Below are 23,383 nucleotides of genomic sequence, written 5' to 3' on the forward strand. Positions count from 1 at the left end.
GAGGCCGGGCTTAAACACCTGTGGAGGGCCTATCACCCTGACACTAGAGACTTCACATTCTATTCACACGCTCATAAGTCTTAACCCGAATAGACTATTATCTGGGCTCCCATGATGTACACCAACTCCTCAGTTCGGTGGAGATTGAACCAAGAACCCTCTTTGACCACTCAGTCCTAGTCATTGAGATACACTCCCCAACCACAGCGGGTGCGGCGGCATTGGCCCCTTAGGGAGACCCTGTTACAGAAACCGTAACTACTGGCGAGGCTTAGGAAGGTCCTCACCAACTACCTGGTTTCTGACGGAGAACTGGGAGGAATTAGCGAGCTACACCTCTATAGCTGACCGGTCCAGGGACTTTTACGCGACGCTCTACTCAAAACAATACACCCTCTCTGAGGACATAAAATATTATCTTCATAACTCCCCTATGACAAAACTGACTGACTCTCGGGCGTCTTCCCTAAACGAACCTATCTTGCTAGAGGAGGTTATCTCTGCCATCTCGAGGCAGAAGCTTTTGAAGTCTCCAGGCCAGATGGCTCTCCACTGGGTTCTACAAGGCACTCTGTCCGGAATTGGCTCCAATTCTCACCCGGCTCTTCAACGCGATAGCGGACTTAGTCTCCCTCCCGGCCTCCATGCTAGAAGCGACCATCACAGTTATCCCCAAACCCGGAAAGGACTCAAAATCCTGCACTAACTATCGCCCAATATCACTCCTTCATGTGGACTTGTAATTTTTTTACTGCCATTCTGGCGACACGCCTAAACCCCTTGATGTTGGGTCTTATCCACCCCGACCAAGCTGGATTTGTCCCGCAGTGGCTCTGTGCAGACAATACTAAAAGACCTTTATACATCGTAGATATGGCACATCCAAGGCAAGGTTCCAGTATGATTTCGATCAGGTCCACTGGCCATTTCTTGGGGCGATAATGGAGCATTTCGGATTTGGGGAGGGATTCCGGTGTTGGGTCTTTAGCGGATATCGGGCCCCATGGGCTTCGGTGAGGGTCAATGGGGTGAGCTCAGAGAACTTCCCTATTTGCAGGGGCACAAGACCGGGCTGCCCGCTCTCCCCTCTCTTGTTCGTCCTTTGCACAGCGGGTTCGAGACCCTAGACACATTATTGGAATTCCTCTGGAGGGGAAGAACATCGCATCAGTCTGTATATAGACGATGTTATGGTCATGCTGGATGACCCAATCAGAAGCCTACCTCCCTTTTTGGGCGAGCTGGAGGGGTTTGGGGCTTTATCTGGATTCTGTTTGAATCTCCACAAGTCTCAGGTTCTCATTCTCACTGTTTCCCCTTCGGAGCTATAGGTGCTACAACATTCACATCCAATTTGCTGGGCTGCAGACTCCATCCCTAACCTGGGAGTTCAGCTGTGTAGGACAATAGAAAAGACTTATATCCTAAACTATAGGGCGTTACTGACATGTCTCCGTGCTGAGTTAGACAGATGGTGGCACTACCCGCTCTCCCTTTTGGGTCGCGTCGCAGCAACAAAAATGACTATTCTAACCAGAGTCCTCTTGTCACTAGCTTCTCCAGCCGGTACTGTCACGGCCCTCCAGGCTGCATTGAGCCAGTTCATATGTGCTGGCAAGCGGCCAAGTAATGAGTAGGGAGGGAGCTGGCTTCCCCCAGCGGAGGGGGGACTGGGAGTACCCTGCCTCATTAGATACTATCAGGCTGCCCAGCTTTGTTATTTAGTAGAATGGTCCAGGCCCAAATCAGAAAAGAGGTGGCTTTTCATGGACAGGGCTTTGGCCGGCACATTACTATCAAAAGTACAGCTTCTGCCCCGAATTCATAGGGATCCTAGTCTCTATATCTCTCCTATAACACACTCTCTGCTGCAGGTTCGGGATGGGTGTAACTGACCTCTTTACCGTCCCCCTTGACTCCAATTACTGATAACCCAGACTTCATCCCGGGCTTACAAGCTCATTCCAGGTGCAACAGAGTCGCCCTGTAGGGGAATAGGTCATTTCTACGACCAAGAAGGACTTGTTTCTTTCGCCACTCTAAGATCGAACTACAGATACCTCCAAATCAGGCAACGCATCAGTCGATTTGCCCTGGGGTGGAGAGGCCACTGACTCCATGCGAGAAATGGCTCTTGGGTAAAAATACAGATAAATGCATCATATTGGAGTTGTGTCCGTCATATACCCCCCTTCCCCCCTCAAAGACCACTGATAAATCCCCCTCGCAGAAGCGCTGGGAGTCCAAACTCGGCCATTCTCTCACCCCGAAGGAATGGCGTGATATCTACCACCGAGCTCGACATACCACTTACAACATGGCAAGCACCGAAACGGCGGTCATAGTTACCTCCTACTGGTACCTAACTCCGGTGCGACTACACAAGGGGAATTCAACCCACAGTGACGCATGTTGGCGTCCATGTTAGGCTAAAGGCACGCTAATGCACCTACTCTGTAATTGTCCGGGACTAGCAACATTCTGGGCTTCAGTCTTGGACGATATTGATACCGGTTTCTCTGCTTGGCTCCCTAGATATCCATTGTACATACTTTTAGGACTTCCTAACACACTCGCCTATCCACTTGCGTCCCTTAGAGGGCGTCAAATCAGCACAGTTCTGGGGGCCGCTCACCAGACCATTTTGGCACCTGGGGTTCAACCAACGTTCAGACTTATCTGCCATGGCTTAGACGCCTGTGGGACATATTGGGGATGGAAACGCTCACCCTATTACTGACATCAGGGGATCAGACTTTTCGAACAATTTGGCAGCCCTTCCTAGCCTTGTTAACCAAGGAATTTAGAGAATTGACATGTCCCCGTTACCTGCGGCTACTCCACTTAGCTGAACTGGACACACCTAAAATGTTGAAAATGTATAAGTGAATCATGCAACTTTCCTGATAATACAGTTCACATAGCTAATGGTACCTGGATTAGGTGGGTGGAGGTACTCGAGGTGGGGAAGAGGAGTGGTGCGTGGGATGGTGTCTGTCTTACTCTTTCTTTTCCTTTCACCGGGATTTAAAAGTTGTATTTCTTATTGTGCAAATTAGAGAGATTTTCTCTCGGAATGTACGCTCTTATTATTTTTCTTTGCAACAATAAAAAACAGATTTAAACATTTAAAAAAACTAAGTTTTAGCTGTTGTGTGTACAGGGCCTATTCCCAAATTCCTTTCTGATCGTTTTGTTTCCTACTGGCCACCAAGAACTTTGAAATCTGCCTGTAATATTCTTCTAGCTATCCTGAAGGTCGTCACAAAATGGTTGTGGGTGGGGGGAGAGCTGATCTATATCGGTGTTCGGTCTTCTACTCTCTCTAAAGCAAGCTACCAAAATTGCTACTTTCTAAAAGCTTATGAAAACATGGCTGTAAACTCAATCTTAAGTGCTTATTTTCTGGGGGGACAAGTTTCTCTATTTTGTTAGCACAGAGATGCCTCTCGAGGTCATTGTTGCGCTTTACTAATGCCAAGTTAATTCATTCAGTCTGCTCTATCATGTGGCTACCTCCGTTTTTAGATTTAGCCTACATTGCGCTTGCGCTGAGCTTGAGAAATCTCTTGTAACAAGAAAAGAATTCCTCAAAGAGTATTAGAGCTACCTATTGCTTACCATTACTTACCACTGGTTGTCTCCCATGTCACTCTTGTTTCCTTTCTTCCTACTGGCTCATTTACTTTCTTCCTCTTGGTCAGTGCCTCCTTCTGCCTTCAGCTTCTTGCTCAGCTTCACATCTTTGTTCTTGCTGTGGGGCTTGGGCCTAGTACTGCTTCCAGCAGCCAATGTCTTTCCACTGGCCGTGCACTTGTACCCTACTTGATTTTTTTTTTGTGTGAACTTTTCATCGTTCACATTCTGTTCATTGCCTGCCCATCCCAACCACCACCTCTCTTCCATCGCTGAAACCCCCTTCTCCGATTGTTGCTGGGCTGTCCCTCTCACCACTTCGCTCCCTTTACTGCATGCCCCTTCCCCACCCCGTGGCTAGTCATAGCTTGTTTTATATAGTGCAAAGTCGACTGGAAGGGCTTGGAGTGCTTTACATAAAACTATTTAAATTACACAAAGACACATTCATTAAACAGGCATGGGGATATTAAGTCATTTTCCCAGAATCACAGGATGTTGAGCCAGCACTGACTTGAACTTGGTTCCACAGCTCCAAAGTCAGCAGCTCTGGTCGTAAAGTCCCAGCATCTCCATGCTCAGTGTTTCAGCTAGCTACACTTTGACATGCTGGTAATTGCAATGGGTATTTGTTCAAGAATATAAACTGCATATTAATTACATCAAAAATAAAATGTTTATCCTGTTTGTATGTATGATGTGTTTATTATTTACTTTGATTTTCTTCCCACTGTCTGCATTCTGTGTTGCTTGCCCGTCCCTACCACCACCTCAGTTCTGTCGCTGCATACGCCTTCCCTGTTTGTTGTTGGCCTGTCCCTCCCACCACCTCACTACCACCACTGTTTCCTTTCCCCACCCAGCGTAGGGTTTTTTATGGTTCAAATCTTTTATTAATTTTAGAATGCATACAAACAGAAACTCTTACCTACATCCAGCAGCCGGTGAGGTAAGAAATAGGGACAGGAGGTAGGCAGGAATAAGGAGCAACAAGGGACAACACGTTAATGCTTAAATGAGAACGGGTATAGGTTGTGAGGGTAGGACGGGTTCAGGATAGGTGAAGAGTCTGTTACCATTTTGCTTCTTGCCATAAACAGTTTGGTGGGTCCATCTGAGGGCTTGGCAGATATCTTGCCCAAAACGTCAGCAAGCTGGGTTGTGGCCCAAGTGGTCGTCGACTGTAGTTACGCCGGGCATGTGATTTTGCAGAACTTCTATGCCAGGAATAAGATACATGAGCCCAAAGTTTTATCAAAATGTGGGAGGTTGTCTTCAAGGACAGCAGTCAATTTTTCCATTCCTAGTAGGTCCCACAGTTGATGCACCCTGTCAGTGTGGGTGGAAGTTGTGTCCGTGCAGGGATGACTTGTTTGGTCGCACAGAGTAACAAGGTAATGCTCCTACCTTTATATGAGCACACATGGTAGGTCAGGACTTTAGGAAGTCCAAATAGGACCTAGCTGGGCAGGTTTGGAACATCGGTTTAGTATATCTCATTAATATCTGCCAGCACTTCTTCCCAGTACCTTTTAAGCTTGGGGGAGTGCCACGGTATGTGGGTCAGCGTTCCTGTGTTGCCACATTTGCGCCAGCAGCTTCCATCTGTCCGTCGCCATCGGACCTGTGTAACCAGGGTATAGTACCAATAATGTACTATCCTAAGCAGTGTCTCTTTGCACTATGGGAAGAAGAGTGGGACCTGAGTGTGATGCCGGTCCATTCCCTGAGCCTCAAGGTGCATTCTAATCCAGTCTCCAATTGCCTCTGCACAGGAGACTTACTGGGCTCCAGTGGAGCATTAAAAAAAGGCATATATGTCCAAAAGGATACTCTTATTGTTGTGGCATGTGATGTGCCACTTTTCAAATGGGGTGAAGGGTTGTGCTGTGTGAGGGCAGATCAGAGGGTGAGTTAACTAGTGCTTGAGAGCTACGTAATGCTATTGTTCATCTGCTGGGATACTATAGCTTGCCCAAATTTGGGGAAAGTCCATAAGCCTAAGTGTTTGAAGAGGTCACTAACTCGTTTGCAGTTTTTCCTCTTGTCAAGGAAGAAACAAGCTGGCCTGCATAGCGGGGGCGGGGGAGGCAGGATTGCCTATGATCGGTGAGTTTGGGGAGATGTGGGTGGACAACTGCCGGGGAAGTCTGACTATCACAAGTGATGGATGATATGTAGAGTGGAAAGCTGTGTTTCTTTTATAGCCAATGGATTTTTCTAAATGTGGATCCCCTCTATTGTTTGATCGATAAAGCCCCAGTGTTTTTCGGTAAGGAGTCTATTCCATTCCACCATGTGACGGAGTTGGGCTTCCTGGTAGTAATGTTGTAGATGTGGCATCCCCGCCCAAAGTCCTCTAACAAAAGACAGACTCTCTTTCAGGCCATTGACTGCTTCTTGCTGTCCCATATGTACTTTTATAGCAGATTCTGTAACTTCCCCAGGACCTGCTTGGGCGTTTGGAGAGGAATGGTCTGCATCACACAGAGGATCTTGGGCTGCTATCCTACCCAGCCATGAAATGGTTCCCCCTTTCCTTTTCTGCAGGTTGGTGCGGGTAGTCGTCTCTAAGTTATTGTAGTTGTGGTCCACTCTTTTACCTGTGGTGGGCGGATTTTTAACCTGAGGTATAGTTCCCATTGATGGGCCAGGGGAGGTGGAAGAGGCATTCCAAGTGGAGTTTGTCGCTTTGGGGGACCATGTGGTTCAGGATTTGTGGCGTCCATAGGTCGACTTTAAAGCCAGATACTCTGCCAAAGGCATCTAGTTCTTGTATTAGTGCTGGGAGAGAGGTGTATGGTTGGGTTAAGGCTACCATAACGTCATCCACGTAGAGCGCTATGTCCGGCTCCTGGCAGCCAAATGAGATGTCCATGATTTATGCATTCCTGTGAAATCGCTATGCAAGAGGCTCAGTATACAGCGCACATAGGAGAGGGGACAGGCGGCAACCTTGTCGGGTACTGCCGCTATTGGAAAGCGCCCGGAGATCAGTGCAGACACAGGTTGTGGGAGGCCTGCATAATTGCACCAGACCCATCTCTTGAATCAAATTCCCAATTTGGGCACCAGACAGAGAAAAGGCCAGTGCACCTGGTCAAAAGCCTTTTAGGCATCAATCAATATGAGTAAGTCTGACTTCCAGGAGCTCTCTGTTTTCTCGATGAGATGCAACTGTCACTGTATTATCGCTGCAGTCGCGCTCCGGGATAAACCCACCTTGGTTGGGGTCTATCAGTCCCTGCAAATAAGGATTGAGGAGAGTGGCCAATGTGCCAATAAAGAGTTTGGAATCAACATTTAGTAAAGATATGGGGCGATAACATATGCAATTGGTTGGTTCTTTCCGTGGCTTGGAGATCACAGAGATAACCACCATTTTCATAGCATCTGTAAGTGTGCCTGTGTCTCTAAATGAGTTATAGAGGCAGGTAAGGATAGGTGCTAGTTGAGTAGCGAATACCTTATAGAAAGCGAGTGTGAAGCCATCTTGCCATGGGGCTTTGCCTGGCTGAAGTTTAGGAGTAACCGTTTGGACCATGTCCTCTCGGATGTCTTCCTCCAAAAGGAGAGCATCTTGTGCTGGAATGTGCACAGTGGGTGCTTGAGAAAGCTGCTACCTCGACACTTAGTGTACAGGTCTGCATAAAACCTGTCAAACACCTGGGCTGTAGCTGTATCTTTGTGAAGTCTCTGGCCAGAAGGCTCGCATATCCCCTGAATCTTGTTCCTATGCACTTGGGCGCGCAGCCGATGCGTTAGCAGCCTACCTGCCTTGTTTCCACTGGTGTAATACCTCTTTTTGGTACGGAGAATAGCAGTCTCTGCCCTGTCCATGTCAAGGGCTTAAAGTTGCTTCCTAGGGGGGGCGTGGCCTGACTGGAGATGCCCCGGGGTGAGAGCTGTCTGTGGTGAGCCACGGAACCGGAGTTGCGGAGGAATCCTGCTTTGTGGTGTCCCCCCTCGAGAAGCTGGCGGGGAACATACAACGGCTCGGAGGCGGGAGCCGCCATTTTGTGCACTGTCTGGTGGAGCTCCTGGTGCGATTTGCCTGAGCCTGGGGGTCCCTGAGCCCCGGGTACCTGCATAGGCCCCCGGTGTCAGCAGCTACGGAGGAGTGCCGGCGGAGTGCGACCTGGGGGTGACTGGAGCCCCGCAGTTGCGGTGCCACCTCTGGCCCCCGGACGACGGCTGGCGGGAAACCTGCGGCCTGCAGGCTGGAGATACGGCTGGGAAGCGAAGGCTCGACCGGGATTGAAGCTTCCCCCTCACCCCACCCCCCACCCCACACCCCTCCGACAGGTGGTGAGCTGCGCGGGGAGAAGGTGATGGGGGCTTTCTCTTGGACCTCCAGTTGCGGCCTTGCACAGTGGGCGGCCCTGGCGGCTGGGTTGGTCCCGCTAAAGTGGCGGAAGTGCGGGGGAGCTACTGTGGCCCTGTGGTGACCACGGGACCCTCTGCACAGGCGGGCCCCTGACGGAGAGTCTTATGTGAGGCAGACGCCCGACCCCTGGGGACCCTCCTTGAGAGTCCAGCAGGGGATACGCGGAGGCGGGAGCCGCCACCTTGTGGCCTGCCCGAAGGAGCACTTGGTGCGGCCTGCTTGGGCCTGGGGATCTCTGGTTCCCGGGTGCCTGCATAGGCCTCCCCCGCGTCAGCAGCTGAGGAGGGGTGTGCCAGAGGAGAGCGGATTGAGGGCGACGGAGCCCCGCAGCTATGGTGTCGCCTATGGTCCCCGGATTGCGGCGGGAGCCCTACGATCTGCCAGCTGGAGGCGTGGCCGGACGGCGGAGGCCTGGGCCTGAACCCATATGGCCTCCTGAGCCCTCTGTTTGTGTGTCGCGGGGGGTTGAGCATATCATCTGCGCCCCGCCTAGCAGTCTTGAGTTCTGACCATTTGCGGTTGGTGTCCTTGGGGGGCAGATTCGCCACCTATGACAGCTGTGTCCCCCTGCTCAAGCCTTACATGAGGAGGGGAGGGACAAAGGGAGGCTTCCCGAGCCTAGGCGCCAGTGAGCAGACGAGCAGGGACCTGGGCCCCGATACCCTGCCTACTGTTCTGGGGCTGAGGCTTTGGACCGTACCTGATGAAAGGCGCCAAGTTGGGGAGGCCCCTAATTACCTTGTGCTAGGCGTGCTGTGGCTGCATTCTCTGACTGCCTCCGGGCCACTCCAGGGCTGGCGATGACGCGCTCCAGGGGGGTTAAGGCGGACCCTGCCTCGGCCCCCAGAGACAATTCTGTCATGGCGATGTGGGGTAAGGCGGGGGCGTTGACGGCCTCTGAGGGCTCTTCCCAGGCGGCGGGGGACTCTATGCCGGTCACTCAGGCGTTTATGACCTATTTCATGACAGAGCTTAAGATGGAGATCGGTTCCCTCAGATCCGAGGTGCACACCTGCGTGACGGAGCTTCGGAGGGAAGTCACAGACTTGGGGGATCGGGTGGATGGACTTGAAAAAACGATGGATGCCCGCACAGAAGATCAGGAGCAGCTGTGGAAGCGCCTGGCGGTTCTGGAGGAGCAGAATATAGAGCTGCAAGTCAAACAGGAGGATTTGGAGAATAGAAGCCGCTGGAGCAATCTCTGCATCTGGGGAGTTCCCATCGGTGAAGAGGGGAAGGACATTCTAACGTATGTGGCGCAGCTCCTCCATGAGGTGTGGGGCGATGAGAATGCTTCTCCACCGACTTTGGACTGGGCGCACCAAGTTCTGGGCCCTCGGGCGATCGTGCCTCCTTCCAGACATCCTGACGCGGGTCCATTTCTTTACAGAGAATGAAGCCATCTGGAGAGGGGCCCGTGATAAACCGGACCTCCGATACCAGGGGCACAAAATACAGATATTTCAGGCGCCCAACACTCTGAAGCGACGACGTGCCTTCAAGCCAGTGACAGAAAAACTGCGAACCTTGGGCATTTCTTACCAATGTGGCCACCCCTTTGCTCTCATTTTCCAGTGGGAGAGCAGGAGAAGAGTGATACGGACCTTCTCAGAGGGGGCGCAGCTCCTTCATATACCAACGTTGCCGCCGGCAAGCCCATCCCGCCCACGAAGACAGGAACGGATGCCAGCCAAACCAACTTGGACCACTGTCCAACGCCATCGCACCCCTCTACACCATGATCAGAGGAGTGGCTTGCAACTGAACAACAGATTACCCGCTCCCCCGGCAGGTTCCTCTCACCCCGATGGGTGGTATTCTGTAGCATGTCCCACCTTATGCCCCGGCTCCTGGTTGGGAGGGTGGGGGTGGCGGGGGCTCCCTGATGGTAGAGCTGCAAGGCTACTGCGGACCCACCCCGAACTGTCCCTAAGGGAGTGACATCCCTGAGAGTATCCAAACCCTTGGGTGTAGGATGCCCTGTACGTGGGTCAGAGAAGTGAGACCCTGTTGGCCGTTATGGTTATACTATCTTTTGAGGCCGGTTTGGTCGCTTCTTGTCCTTTTGCTCTTTTCTCTTTCTACTTGTCTCGTGCTGGCTTTCTTTCCTCTTTCTCTTCTTCCTCCCTTCCTCTTCTTCCTCCCTTCTCTTTTCTCTGCCTTTCCGCACTTTGCTTTCCATTGCTTCCGCTCTCTTTCCTTTCCTTAGTGTGCGTTGGGTGGGGGTAGATACGACAGCGACACTCAGTATGGAGTGGGGCAAGAGGCATACCCTGCGGGGCTGCGCAAGGGCGGGAGGGGGAGGCGCGGGTGGGTTCTGACTGGCTCATACTATGACAGCTAACATACCCAGGCCTTTGAAGGTTTCAATGCTAAACGTCAAGGGCCTGAACTCTCCTAATAAGCGGCGCCAGACGTGGCGATATCTCCTGCAACAGAGTCCAGATATCATATTTTTGCAGGAAACCCACCTCTTGCAGGCCGATGTTCGAAGCATGGCTCACACCAGATATCCCCTCCAATTTTGGGCAGCGGCAGACACTAAGACAGCAGGTGTGGCAATACTATGCAGGGCTGGCATCAGGCGGGGGGGAGGGGGTCGGGCCCTTCAGGAGTGGGGACTGGCGCTTTCTTAGGGTGAGTGTGGTGATTGGCCGGCGCACCTTTACTCTGTGTAATGTGTATGCACCCAACCAGATGCAGGATCGGTATCTTCAGTCGCTCCTGGAAGATCATGTCCCGCTGGGAGACCCCTTGCTGATCCTAGGAGGGGATTTTAACTTAGTCTTGGACCCAACAGTGGACTGTAGTGATGCCATGTTCAGTGGCGCCGGGCCATGTCCTCCGCATCGCGTACTCAAGTAACGGAATTGGGACTGTTTGATGCGTGGCGCTATTACTCCCCGGACTTGAGAGACTACTCATTTTATTCCCACGCCCATCGCTCGTACTCCCGGATTGATTATTTATTTGTTTCCCACGCCCTGCTGCGCGATATGTTGGGGGCCTCCATGTCTGATATTTCGCTTTCAGACCATGTGCATGTTGAGTTGCTCCTTCAGGACCCGACCGCTTCCTCTACCCGCGAATCGCAGTGGCGCTTGCCACCCGGTATTCTTAGAGACCCGGCAGATGTGGACAGCATTAGAACTGCCATGGACTCCTACTTCGCTACCAATGATCTCCCAGAGACGCCCTTCCCTGTGGTGTGGGACGCCTTCAAGGCAACCATGAGAGGTCATATAACCACTCTTTCGATTGCCAGGGCGCGTGAGGCTGGGGCCCTGGAGGATAGACTGGCGACAGACAGACAATTGGAGGAGTGACTGGATCAGGGTGGCCCCTTGTTAGCATCTAGGATGCGCCTCGCCAACCTTAGAGGGCAACTCAGACTGTTGCGCACTAACAAAGCAGAAAAATCTCGACTGGCCCTAAAGCAGAAGTACTATGAGGGGGGGACAAGGTGGGCAAGTTGCTTGCAGGGAGGTTAAGGCTGCGTGCGGCTATGGCTCATATAGCGACTGTCCAGTGTCCAGATGGGACGAAGGTCACCTTGGAGGGGGATAAGCGCGAGGCGTTCCAGACCTACTATTCGGCATTATATCAGTAGGATCCACCGTCTCCGGAGGTGGTGACAGACGTCCTGAATAATTACACGGGAGCGATGTTACACTTGCACTATGCTAAGACCCTGGAAGGCCCCATTACTCAAGAAGAGGTACTAGCAGACATGAAGGCTCTTCCCCTTGGAAAGACTCCGGGACCGGATGGTCTGCCCCTATCTTTCTATCGCATGTTCCAGTCCCAGCTTTGGCCGCATCTCTTAAGGCTGTATAACTCCTTTACAGACACTGAAGGGACGTCCCAGGATATGGGTATGGCTGAGATAGCATTGATTTTAAAGCCAGGGAAAGACCCACACAGTGTGCGTCGTATCACCCCATTGCTCTGCTAAACACGACCTCAAAATTTACACCAAACTCTTGGCGAAGCGTCTGGACCCCTATATGCCGGGCCTGGTGGATCCAGACCAATTTGGCTTTATCCGCAATCGGCAGGGGGCGGATAATGTACGCAAAATAGCGCACTTAGTGGGTAAGGCGCATCACTGGGGGATCCCGGCATGCCTTCTCTCGTTGGATGCGGAGAAGGCCTTCGATCGCGTGGACTGGACTTTCCTGCGGGCGGTGTTAGGTAAAATTGGACTAGGCCAGAACATGATCACCCGGATCATGGCACCATATCTTGCCCCACAGGCTAGGATTAGGGTCAATGGCCGGCTCACGGAGCCGTTCACCATTTATAGGGGTACTAGACAGAGGTGCCCCCTCTCACCTCTGTTATTTGCCCTTGTGGTGGAACCACTGGCAGAGATGATCCGCCAGGCGCCCGATATACATGGCATCCACATGGGGGGACGTGAGAACAAGGTGGCTTTGTTTGCGGATGATCTTATTCTCTCCTTAGCGCGCCCCCGAGCGCCCTCCCAGCCCCCCATACTGTGCTGTGCCTTTTTGAACATACTACTGGCCTCAAAATGAATCATAGTAAGTCTTGGGCACTCAACTTAACCATCCCGCATGACGAAATCTCCCTTCTGGAGAGCCTGGTCCCATACCAGTGGGCCACCCACTCCATTCGCTACCTCGGCCTCCAAGTGACTCCCTCTCTTGACACGTGGACGCAAGCTAATTGGCAAGACTGTCGCAGGTCAGTGCTTGAAGATCTGAGGCGGTGTCGGCCACTGCTGCTGTCGTGGCTGGGCCGACTCAACGCCATCAAAATGTCGGTACTTCCCAAAATCTTATCTCTTTCAATGCCTCCCCACCCCCATTCCGTTACATTGTATACGCAGCCTCCAGCGTGACCACGCAAACTTTATTTGGGGCAGGAAGAGACCCCGGTTCTCGCAGAAGCTCCTGATGGCGCCGAGGGATAGAGGGGACTGGCATGTCCCAACCTAGTGGACTACTATTGGGCCGCACATCTTCGGTACGTAGTGGAGTGGGTGGTAACAGAGAGTGAGAAGGGATGGTTACACATGGACCGAGCCGTGAGGGGGCAAGCTATCTGAGATCTTGCCTGGCACCACCGGGCGGCGCGCTCTCAGAGCACCTATGTTGCGATACCCACAAAAACGGTCCTGGACATTTGGGATAAAGTAGCTGTGCACAGACGCCTCACGACCTCTCCCTCGCCACACACTCCGATAGAGGGGAATCTGTCCTTCCCAAATGGTCACAACAGGACTGCCGGGTTATAATGGACCTGTTCGAGGCGGGTGCGCTTAAATCCTTTGCTCAATGCAGGGAAGAGTTCCGAGTCCCTTTGACAGCGGGGCTACAATATGCCCAGCTGAGGCACTGGGTTTCTGCGGAGGACATGCATCAGGCAGCTACGCGGGACTTCACTCCCTTTGAGCCACTGGCCCAACGCCCCATTGAGTCAAAGGGGCTTATATCCCGAATCTACCAGATTTTGCAACATCCACGGATACCGCCCTCCCACCCCTTTCAACACTGCTGGCAGGAAATGTTGGACGCGGATATTTCTCCTGCGCAGTGGAGTAGGCTGTGCAGGGACATTCCCAAAGTATACTGTAGCATTCCGTAACGGGAAAACACTTATAAGCTCATGACTCAGTGGTACTACACGCCCCAACGCCTTCACAGGATGTTCCCTTCATCCTCCCCCTTGTGCTGGAAATGCCGATCTGCAACAGGGACTTCATTCACATCTGGTGGGCCTGCCCGCTGTTGACTATACTCTGGAAGGAGGTCTTTAGCCACATCAGGAGGGTGCTGTGGTTCCCTTTGCCTGAGGATCCCAGTGCGGTTTTGCTAGGCATCAAACCTGCTGGCCTGAAGGCGCTCACCAGGAGTGATTGGATTTTGGCGCTTCAAATGCTAGGAGCAGCTAAGCAGCTTATTGCTCTGTATTGGAAAAAATCTGAGGCCCTTCCAACCGCTGCCTGGTTTGTGCGTTTATGGCATGTTGCCACTATGAAGCTCTTCACAGCGCGACTGCAGGCACGCGATACACGCTTCAAAGCTGTTTGGCAACCTTTAATTAAATACCTATTCACGGTAGAAAATGCCCGCCATATGCCCACCAAATTGAGAACGCTGCACCTTTTCATGGATGCTGTCATTCCCTCGGACCCAAGCAGATTTATACCCTAGCCGCTCTCCTGCGTAGCGATTCCACCATGGCCGCCACTGGAATGGCCTTCATGCCTTGGTCTCTCATCCCCAGCGCACACTACTCTTACTCTTCCTGCACTGTCTCTCCTCTTTCTCTTCGTCTATCTCCTATCGTCTATCCTTTTCTTCCATTTTCTCCGCTGCTCTGCGGATTCTAGGGCCCTGTTGGACCGATTGTTGAATCTGGGCGCGTTGCCCGTCTGTTACGAGGGTGTACACTAGGGGTCTCCCTCCAAACGGGACCAGACTATGCCATTATATGCATTACAGAATGCGGCCGGCCCCTTGTGGGTTGTAGGCGTAACGCTGTGTATCATCTCACCTTCTATATAGAGTATTAGCAAATTGCATGCACTATTCGAGCACGCGGCCGGCCCTGGCTAGGGTTGTAGGCTTAACGCTGTGTACCTCTGGTCCTGTGAAGTGCGATCTTTTTAAAAAAATAAAAAAAGACTTGAAACAAAAAAGTTGCTTCCTAGCAAGGGTGAGTTGCCTCCTCACCTTATGAGAGCCATATAGCTTGTGAACGTTTTCTAAATCCCGTACCTCGGTTTCCAAGGCCACTAGTTTCTCCCTCCTGGATTCAAGTCTTTGCGATATAGCGCTCAGCACACCTCGGAGAACTGCCTTCAGGGTATCCCACAGAAGTACGATGGGAGTGTTTGAGTTATCGTTCGTACGCACGCACTAAACTGGTGAGTACTTTCCTGAGCTCTTTAACAGTAGAATTGTACGTTAGTAGCTTGGGGTTCAAACACCATGCCCTGTGTGATGCGGGATAACATGCGGCGGATAGTCCAACCGAAATCGGAGAGTGGTCTGAAATCGCATTGGTAGTGCCAGTCTTTTTGACGGTGAGTTGTGGCCTTGGACATTTAGACTCAGTATTTTAATCATGGTGTGGGTGCATGGGCTTGCAGCTAGTGGAGGCGCAGGGAGAGACAGATGTGTAGGCACATGGGCCAGATGATCAGTTGTCCACCTCTATAGGTATTTGATATCTTGGAAGCTGGTCCATGGATGGGGGAGGGAGGAGAACCGGAATGCAACCAGAGAACACTACTCCCTCGATGGGAGTCAATGCACCAGTATGCACCGGGGTTGTGGCCATGTCCGGAGTGTCTCAAGACGTATAATAAAGGTAGATGGAGGCTCCACTTGCCTGGTGATCATACAGAACTGAGGAGTTAGGTGGGTGCAAGGACAGGGGCGTGAAATTCCCCTTCAGGTTCAAGCCAGGCATAGTTTGTGCAGCCTTAGGTAGTGAGCTTGTCTATGGGTAGCCTCTCCAAGGACGTACTGTGAGGTTGCCATCATGGAGAGGTTGTCAGGGGAGCACTCATGCTGTTGAAGGTGATGGAGAAGAGCAGAGCGTTCTCTGTAACTTTCATTCGCTGTGAGCCCTCCAGTTTTGCCTGGATGATTTGTGGATGTGTTGTTGTTCTTGCTGCTAGACCTCTTGCATCCTGGCAGCTTGTGAGAGCTGTCTGAGGGGGCGTTCTCATCTTGGTCAGTCCCTAAATCTAGGATTGATTTTGCTTCTGCCATGGTACGTACTGTGTGCCCCATCTATATTTGACCCCATTGTCCCGAAGGAAAGACGTTGCAATGTAGATGGGGAGAGCTCTTCGTACAGCCATACCTGTACACCTTCAAAAGTAACCAAGAGTCAGTCCCACACGACCGCCATGATGATCTCATTGGGTGAACGAATGTTACGGTGTCCTCCTGATACGTGTGGCCCAGGACTGTCCTTTTCTGCCTAGTTTGTTGAGATGTCGGAAGAGGCATGTGACATATTTGTCTAGGTGCCCTGCATCTTCCTGTAGTGAAACACCTTGTATGCGAATGTTATGAGAGACACAGTCTGTTTTCAAGGTCCTCCAAGTGTATTTGCAGGTCAAGGTGTTGGTCCCACCAGGTCCAGCAGTTCTCATCGGTAGTGATAAGAGTTCCTTTTCCCTGGCGTCACTGGCTTGCTCCAGCGTGTCTACACTTTGGAGGAGCTCTGTGGCCTCTAACTTAACCTCTTAGACGTCTTTGGCCACATCTTATTGCAGAGTGGCAATGTTCTCTGGAGCGTAGTAAAAAGGGTCTCTATGAAGAAGCGGGTGACAGGCACCTGTTCCTCTGAGGAGTCCTGAGTGGATGTTTCGTGGTTCAATGGCGGTAATTGCAAGGTCTCTCTGGTCTGGTTTTTCATTTTGGCTGGGAGCTTTGTAAGGAGGTCTTTTATGGTAGTGTCTCTTTTAGCCCTGTGGCCTGCCATGGTGATAGCAGCGCAGAGCTGTGTCTGTTGGTCTCAGGGCAATGCAGTGGGCCCCATAGCACCAACTTCAGGAGTATCAGCCCGGATGTGCATGGAATACAGCAGCGAGGAGAGCCTTCTCCAGTCCCAGCAGGGGCCCCCACTTAATTTGGTTAGTGGAGAGGGCACCCTCACCAACAGCGTCTCCCGCCTCACTGTGAGTTATGGGCATCAAGCCGGTACGCAGAGGCAGTACTCCCAGTGGGAGCTGCAGCCGCTGTGGGAAGGAGGCCTCGCAGTGCTCCTATTGCAGTCTCCTCCCATGTGTAGCCCAGCCGTGTCTAGTTGCAGGGCTGCTAGTGACCACCAGTAGCAAGAAGTGCTCGGCCTCAGATGATGTGCGACACTGGCTCACAGAGGGCGGGTGCTGCATCAGAGGGTGGCAAATCCAGGGGGACGAGGATGCCTCATAGTACTTTCTTCACAGCCTCCACAGGCGCGGTCATCCAGCCAGGTTAGGCTGCGGATCTGCTGGTGGCGGCCATTTTGGTGTACCACAGGCCCAGAGCGTTATGCGTCGCCGGTTCTTGGAGGCGTGCTGTGCTCCACTAACCCCTTTCAGCACCTCCCTCCCATCTTCTACCCCGTGTCTCCAGGGATTGTCCTGCAGGGTGCGCTGCCCAGTTCTCAGGAAGAGGCAACAAGTCCACCGGTAAACAGTGTCAGGCAGCAGAGACTCACTGTAGAGCTCTCACATGGGCGCCATCTTTGACATGGCGCCTCATAGTTTGTTTTATATAGCGCAAAGTTGACGGGACTTGCAGTGCTTTAAATGAGCGCCAGTTACATTACACAAGAATACACTCATTTTTACAGGCATGGGTTAAGTGATTTAACCAGATTCACAGGATGTTAAGCTGGCACAGAGATTCAAACCTGGTTCACCAGCTCCACAGTCAGCAGCTCTGGTTGTACCACCACAGCCTCTACATGGTGAGTATTCCAGCAAGCTACACTTTGATACGCTGACAATTGCAATGGGCATTTGAACAAAAATATAAACTGTATATTAATTATAGGGAAAATTAAAAATGTTATTTGTTTGTACGTGCATAGCTTAAAATAAAATAACAATAAAGAAAGTGATAAGACCTGGCCAGACTGAGTCATAACACTTTTTATTTTACTTAAAGCTATGTAGAACACCGCTGTGCAGCATTTTAAAAATGCGGCCTCCTCTCTTGCCATAGCAGCTTTGCTACCCTTGTGCTGATGACTAGTATAGGTCGATTGATTGATCTAGTAAATTTCAATATTAAAAACATTTCACATTAATGCCATGAGTGCTGTACTACAGCTTGCTAAGCATTTTGAAAAATTCTCACAGAATGTTATTTTGTTCCTTAAAAAAGCACATACCTTTTTTTTATTTTCCGATTATCTCTTCTTTTTGCAGGTTTTGGGTACCTGACAAAGCAGCTGATGGCACTGGCTGGTGGACGTATTGTTCTAGCACTGGAAGGGGGCCATGATCTCACAGCAATCTGTGACGCCTCTGAAGCATGTGTTTCTGCTTTGCTGGGAAATGAGGTACCAAAGAAATATGATGGACATATAGAGTGTAAAACGGTGGTAATGACAAGGCTGTAGTGTTAAGGAAAGAGACTAGAGCAGGGACCCTGGTGGTGTTACTGATGTGACAGTTCCTGGTTGAGTGATATTGTTAGACTGATCAGTCCGTTACGACTAGAGGGTAATTACTGGTGAAGTTTCTGATGGGTGTAATAGAAGAGCGCTAGTTTTTGAAATAATTATTTTTGAATGTTTTATTTGTTTTTTAAATTCTGTACAGTACTGTATAGGTTACCATGTGTCTTAGAAAGTTGCTAAAATAACACATTTTGGCACATTTTAATCCTTGAAATAACCTGTTGCACGTTACCGAGGCAGTTGGAGGGGACTCACCTAGTCTTTTTTCTGCTCCAGCTGGCATTTCTGGACTGGTCAGTGGCCTAATGCAGAGAAAGTTTGAATGCTGGCACTTAGAACAGACTGGTGCGTGGATGTGGCTAAGGCAAGCTGGTCTGCGCTCGGCTTGCGCTCAGCACCTGCCATGCGGTCTGTCTGCATACCCACAATCAACATTTCACCTGTACAGGCTCTCAGCTTCTCTGACTGAGATGGGAGCCACTTTGCTCAGACATATCCAACTCGCCCAGGTCAGCCCTTACTTATCAGTAATGTTTGGTTGCTTATAGGGACCCAGTGTGCCTCTTAGGGTTGAATATTCTTGCAGCCCTCATAACACCTTAAACGGACAGGTGACGCATGCTCTCTCCTTGAGAGAAACTTGGATGTCCGAGAGCTCAGCGCCTGATGTAGCTTTGGCCACTGTGGCTGGTTACTCTGTGTTGCACCTTGACAGAATGGGAGGAGAGGTGGTGGTGGTATCGCTTTAATGCACGAACAGTATGTTAGTTGCGCTACCTTTGACACAAAGGAGCTTTTAGGGGCTTAGTCCTTGGGCTTCTGCATCTTATTGTCCTCTTAACAAAATCCTGGCTAGCATACTAATCTATCACTTCCCTCCCCACCGCCCACATCACCACCACCACCACCACCAGACATGCAGGGGAGTTTTTGTCTTCCCTGGCAGAGTTCCTTTCGAAATTCATGTTGAAATGCTCAAATTGTACTGTTCTAGGGGACCTTAATGTACAGGTAGACACATCTTCTGACATGCCTGGCCAACTTCTTTTAGAGTATATGTCATGTTGGGATATGTCGCAGTTTGTGTCTCAGACCACTCACATCACAGATCACACCTTAGACTCAGTTTTTTCTAACACTTAAGTTCCGGTACTTGACATTAGTCCCTTGACTTGGTCAGACCATACTCTCATTCACTTCCATTGGTTACTGGGCCACGGCCCCCACGTACGCAGGCTATGTCCCTGTTAGAAATGGGGTTACCAATTCTACAGGGGGTAGCATGGAGCAGAGCGGGCAGGCCAAACTCCTGAAGACGTGTGAAGCATCCACGCAGTACCCAGAGACGACACACCAGGCACAGCACAAAAAGAGACACAACACCGTTTGGATGAAAAAGAATAACTCATGTATTGTCTCCAACCTGCAAAAGTAAGACACAGAAATCACAGTGGGGCGCCAACGGGCGCCAGAGCAATGTATACCAGGGGATTATTTACACGGGTAATGGGAAACGGGTAAGTCCATCAGTTTCCAGGGCTGAAATAAAGACAAAGCATTATCAAATGATGTGGAACATTAGCAATATAACGTGAGGGGAAGAACCTCTAGGCAACAGTGCATGATAGAAGCCTAGATAAAACCATTCCTCTAGAACACAGGCGACATTTCATTATGTAGGCATGGCATTTGCATAGGCAACAACATTCCCTTACAACCCAGGCAACATTTCCTCCTAAAAGCATAGGTCAGTGAGTCATTCAGGGAGAACTCAATTAGCAGTTCAGTGCATGGGCAAAATCACCTCATGGGGACTCAGGCACATTTCATTATGGAATCATCCGTAACATCCCTGTAAACTCAGACGACAGGATCTATCTAAACCAGATCCTCCATAACCACATTTCCTGGGGTCAACTGAAACAGGGCACAGTTCTGAAGCGCCAGGTTCCCTAAACGCAAGCCCCTATGTCAAACGAGCAACTGGGCAGGCAGGCTGTACTACTCCCCTAACCAGGGGTTACCTCTATGGCGGGGCAGTCACGAAATGCGTAATTCGGGCTCCCGCAAAGTCCAGAAAGCCTTGCGGGGGCCAACGGGGCTCAATAACAGTCTCCTCAGGGGGGGGGGGGGGGGGCGGTGGGGGGGGTTTCGGTCTCAGGCACTCAGCCCGGCGGCAAATCACTAGTCCCGGGGGCGGGCACCGACCCTGTGCCCCGACTCCAGCCCCAAACCACCTCACAACTGAGCCCCCACTCACCAGCTGCACTGGTCTCCTTCCTTTCTGGGATCGAGGCAGGCGCGGGGCTTCACAGCGGAGGGGGCAGGCACCGACAATGTGCATCAAGGCCCCCCTCCGTCCCCACCAGACAGCCGCACACACTGCTCCACGAGCGGAGGTGGGGTTGGCGTCTGCCCTCCGCTCGGCCGTCTCTCGCTGCTTCCCCGAGGCTGCGGGCACTTCGAGGGCTTTGGCCAGCGCGGGTTAGGCTTCCGCCTGGCTCCTTGGTCCACACGGGAGTCCCTCCTCACCACGGGAGCCCCGCACCACCGCTGCTGGCTTTGGGGCTGGCTCGGCCGCGCAGCCGATCCGTGCGCGGCTCCTGGGGGTGTGGCACCGGCCGCCAATCACAGCGCGGCCGGTGGGGGGATACAGTCGCAACAGCCAATCCGTGTGTGGCGGGCTGAGGGCGCGGCCGGTGACGTGGCAGGCGCCCAGCCACTTGATACCGCCCTCCTTGACTTCACCAGTTCCGACTCGGGCCTCCGCAATGCCGCGGCGGCCCTCTGGTCTCTCGGCACGGCGAGGCCCGCGCAGCCTCTCACCTCTCCCGGGACTCGGTGGTGATCGGGGGTCACGCAGCTCTTCCTCGGCCACAGCGCTTACCCACAGGGACCCTGGCAGCGACGGTGCTCGGGGTGAGTTCCCTCCTGGCGGCAATGAGGGGTAGGCTCCCGTTGGTTTCCACGTAGTCCCTCCTGGGGGCGGCAATACGCAGGGTTAATTAATCGCACCACACGCGGGGTAGGCACCCGCGGCGCTATTTAGTAGGACAGTTCCTCTTTGGGCCACACAGTGCTTTGTGGGCCCAGCGCTTCCAATTTTATAGCACTTAGCAGGCACACAGCAGGGCAGTCTTGGGACACGAGGCTGTCTCCTGCGGGCCAGCGCTTTCAAGGGCACAGTTCTAGGCTGGATAGCGCTTCCAGGCACACAGCGCTTCTTCTAGGCACAGCGCTTTAGGATTGTGGTGCTTAGGGGGCAGACAGTCCGATCAGCAAGCCCCAGGGTAACACTCCTCGCCTCCTGGGGAGGTCCAGTCCAGGGCACTCCTTCCCTTCCAGGCGCTTTTGGGTGCAGCGCTTACATGGCGCCAGGTCCCACCAGCCTTAGGGACCTAGGGGGGCCCTCCTTTAGGGAGCCCAGGGACAGAGCAGCAGGCACTACTGTGCCAGGTCAGCAGTTAATGGGAACTCATCAAAACAGGGCGGTAGGCTTTCACCATCCTCCACTGTAGCGTGGCCCTCCTCCTACACAGAAGCCTGAACTGCTGCAGTTGGGCTTCCACTAGCCCTGGGGAGAGTAGAGAGGTTCTAGACGGGTGCAGGGTCCAGCACACAGGCCCAAGTGGCGGTATCCCCTTGCAGCAGGTCCCCTAACGTTCCTGTCCATGCTCTTTCTCAGCACATGGTGGCACATCCCCCTTATTTATATCCCCCTCACCCCACCTTCCAGGCAGTGCCAGAGCCTTCTAGAATTCTCAGGGGAACTAGTTCTAACTGGCTCAGGGGGAGGAGTAGAGCACCCTGGGTGCCAGGCTTTCCCTCCAAAAGCAGGGATGGCTGGGTACCCAACATCTAGACCGCTAACCTACTGCAGTCAGGTGGCACAACGCACAGCCATGGCATCCATTTTAAATACAGCATTTCACCAGGGTACATTTCTATAATGGGGGTTAATAACTGCACACCATTGCATTGCATTTAACATGGCGTCTCACACCACACATGGCCTATACAGTAATCTTCACCATGGGGGAGACATCCTAAGATAGGGAGGGTAAAAAGCAAAAAAAAATTGGGAAAAAGGGCCAAGTCCAACAGTCCCTCTCTACCGCACTGCAATTGGGCCAGAGGCTCTCCTTTGGAGTTTAGTCTAGTCTTGCCTTCAGCAAGTATTCTCAGTCTATGGCCGTGGGCTTGGAAGTCGATGTCAGATGGGTTGACTTATATAGACGGCTGACTTCATTGCACACATTAAACACAGGGATGGTATTCTCTCAGCAAAAAGACAGCCAGGCCCTTAGTTCAACGAGGAGCTTAAGGGGCTTCGCAAGCACTGTAAGAAAATGGAAAGAGATTGGAGGCCTTGTTACCTTCCCACTGACAAATTACTCTACAAGAAGGCTTTAAATATTTATCATCATGCAATTAAGAAAGCTCAGTCTGACTTTTTTACAATTCAGATAGACACGTTCGAAAACCAACTCCAGGAGATATTTAAAATCCTCAAAAAGTTCACACACACGGAAGCCTTGCTTCAGCCTTTAACACCAGCTGGGACAAAGACCATAGACCCAAGGATGTCCCCCAGTGATTCCATCTGCCATGGTATTGTGCAATCTCAGGGTAAGGTTCAATACATCTGCTCCTCCCTCCAGCCCCCCACCCGAGGTGGCATAGGTAGGAGGCACTTATTTTGGTCTGCTAAACACATTTCAAAACTTCCTCTATCTCCTCCTCCTTCGGCTGCAAAAATAAACAGTGAACCAGGCCTTGATTATGCCAACTCTCTACCGGGGCCTACCTCCTGAAGAGACTGCAGCTTGTGCAGAATGCTGCTGCCAGGCTTCTGCTACACCGCCCCAGGAGGACCTCCGTCAACCAGGTCTAAAAGAGCTGTACTGATTGTCAATAAAAGAATGTGTGAGGTTCAAAGGTTTGGTGCTGGCGCACAGAGGTTTTTCACCACAAACGTACTCAGTATTTGTTAAGCAGATTTACACCATACCAACCAGCTCAGGCCCTTCAGTCATCCAACTCCTTGCTGGTTGTAATTCCTTATGTATGAAGAAAAAAATGGGGTGGTAGCTCCTTCTCTTATCTGACCACCAGGGAGAGTAGAATGCCCTACCAGTTCAGCTCTGTGTCTCCAGGGACATTCTGGCTTTTAAGAGACTTCTTAAGTCCTGGCTCTTT

At 51.7% G+C, this 23,383-nt stretch overlaps 1 protein-coding gene across 4 annotated transcripts in view; it reads left to right on the top strand.

The window, feature by feature from the left end:
* The window catches only part of HDAC4 (histone deacetylase 4), a 1,308,595-nt gene that overhangs the window by 1,198,102 nt on the left and 87,110 nt on the right, over positions 1 to 23,383 (top strand). For all 4 annotated transcript variants that reach the window (XM_086956254.1, XM_086956256.1, XM_086956255.1 and 1 more), the window contains one exon: positions 17,931 to 18,064. In XM_086956254.1, the coding sequence (XP_086812380.1) occupies positions 17,931 to 18,064 (134 nt within the window). The remainder of the gene's footprint in view (positions 1 to 17,930; positions 18,065 to 23,383) is intronic.

This window comes from Lissotriton vulgaris, chromosome 2_1 (assembly GCF_964263255.1).
Source record: "Lissotriton vulgaris chromosome 2_1, aLisVul1.2, whole genome shotgun sequence".
Taxonomy (NCBI): Eukaryota; Metazoa; Chordata; class Amphibia; order Caudata; family Salamandridae; genus Lissotriton; species Lissotriton vulgaris.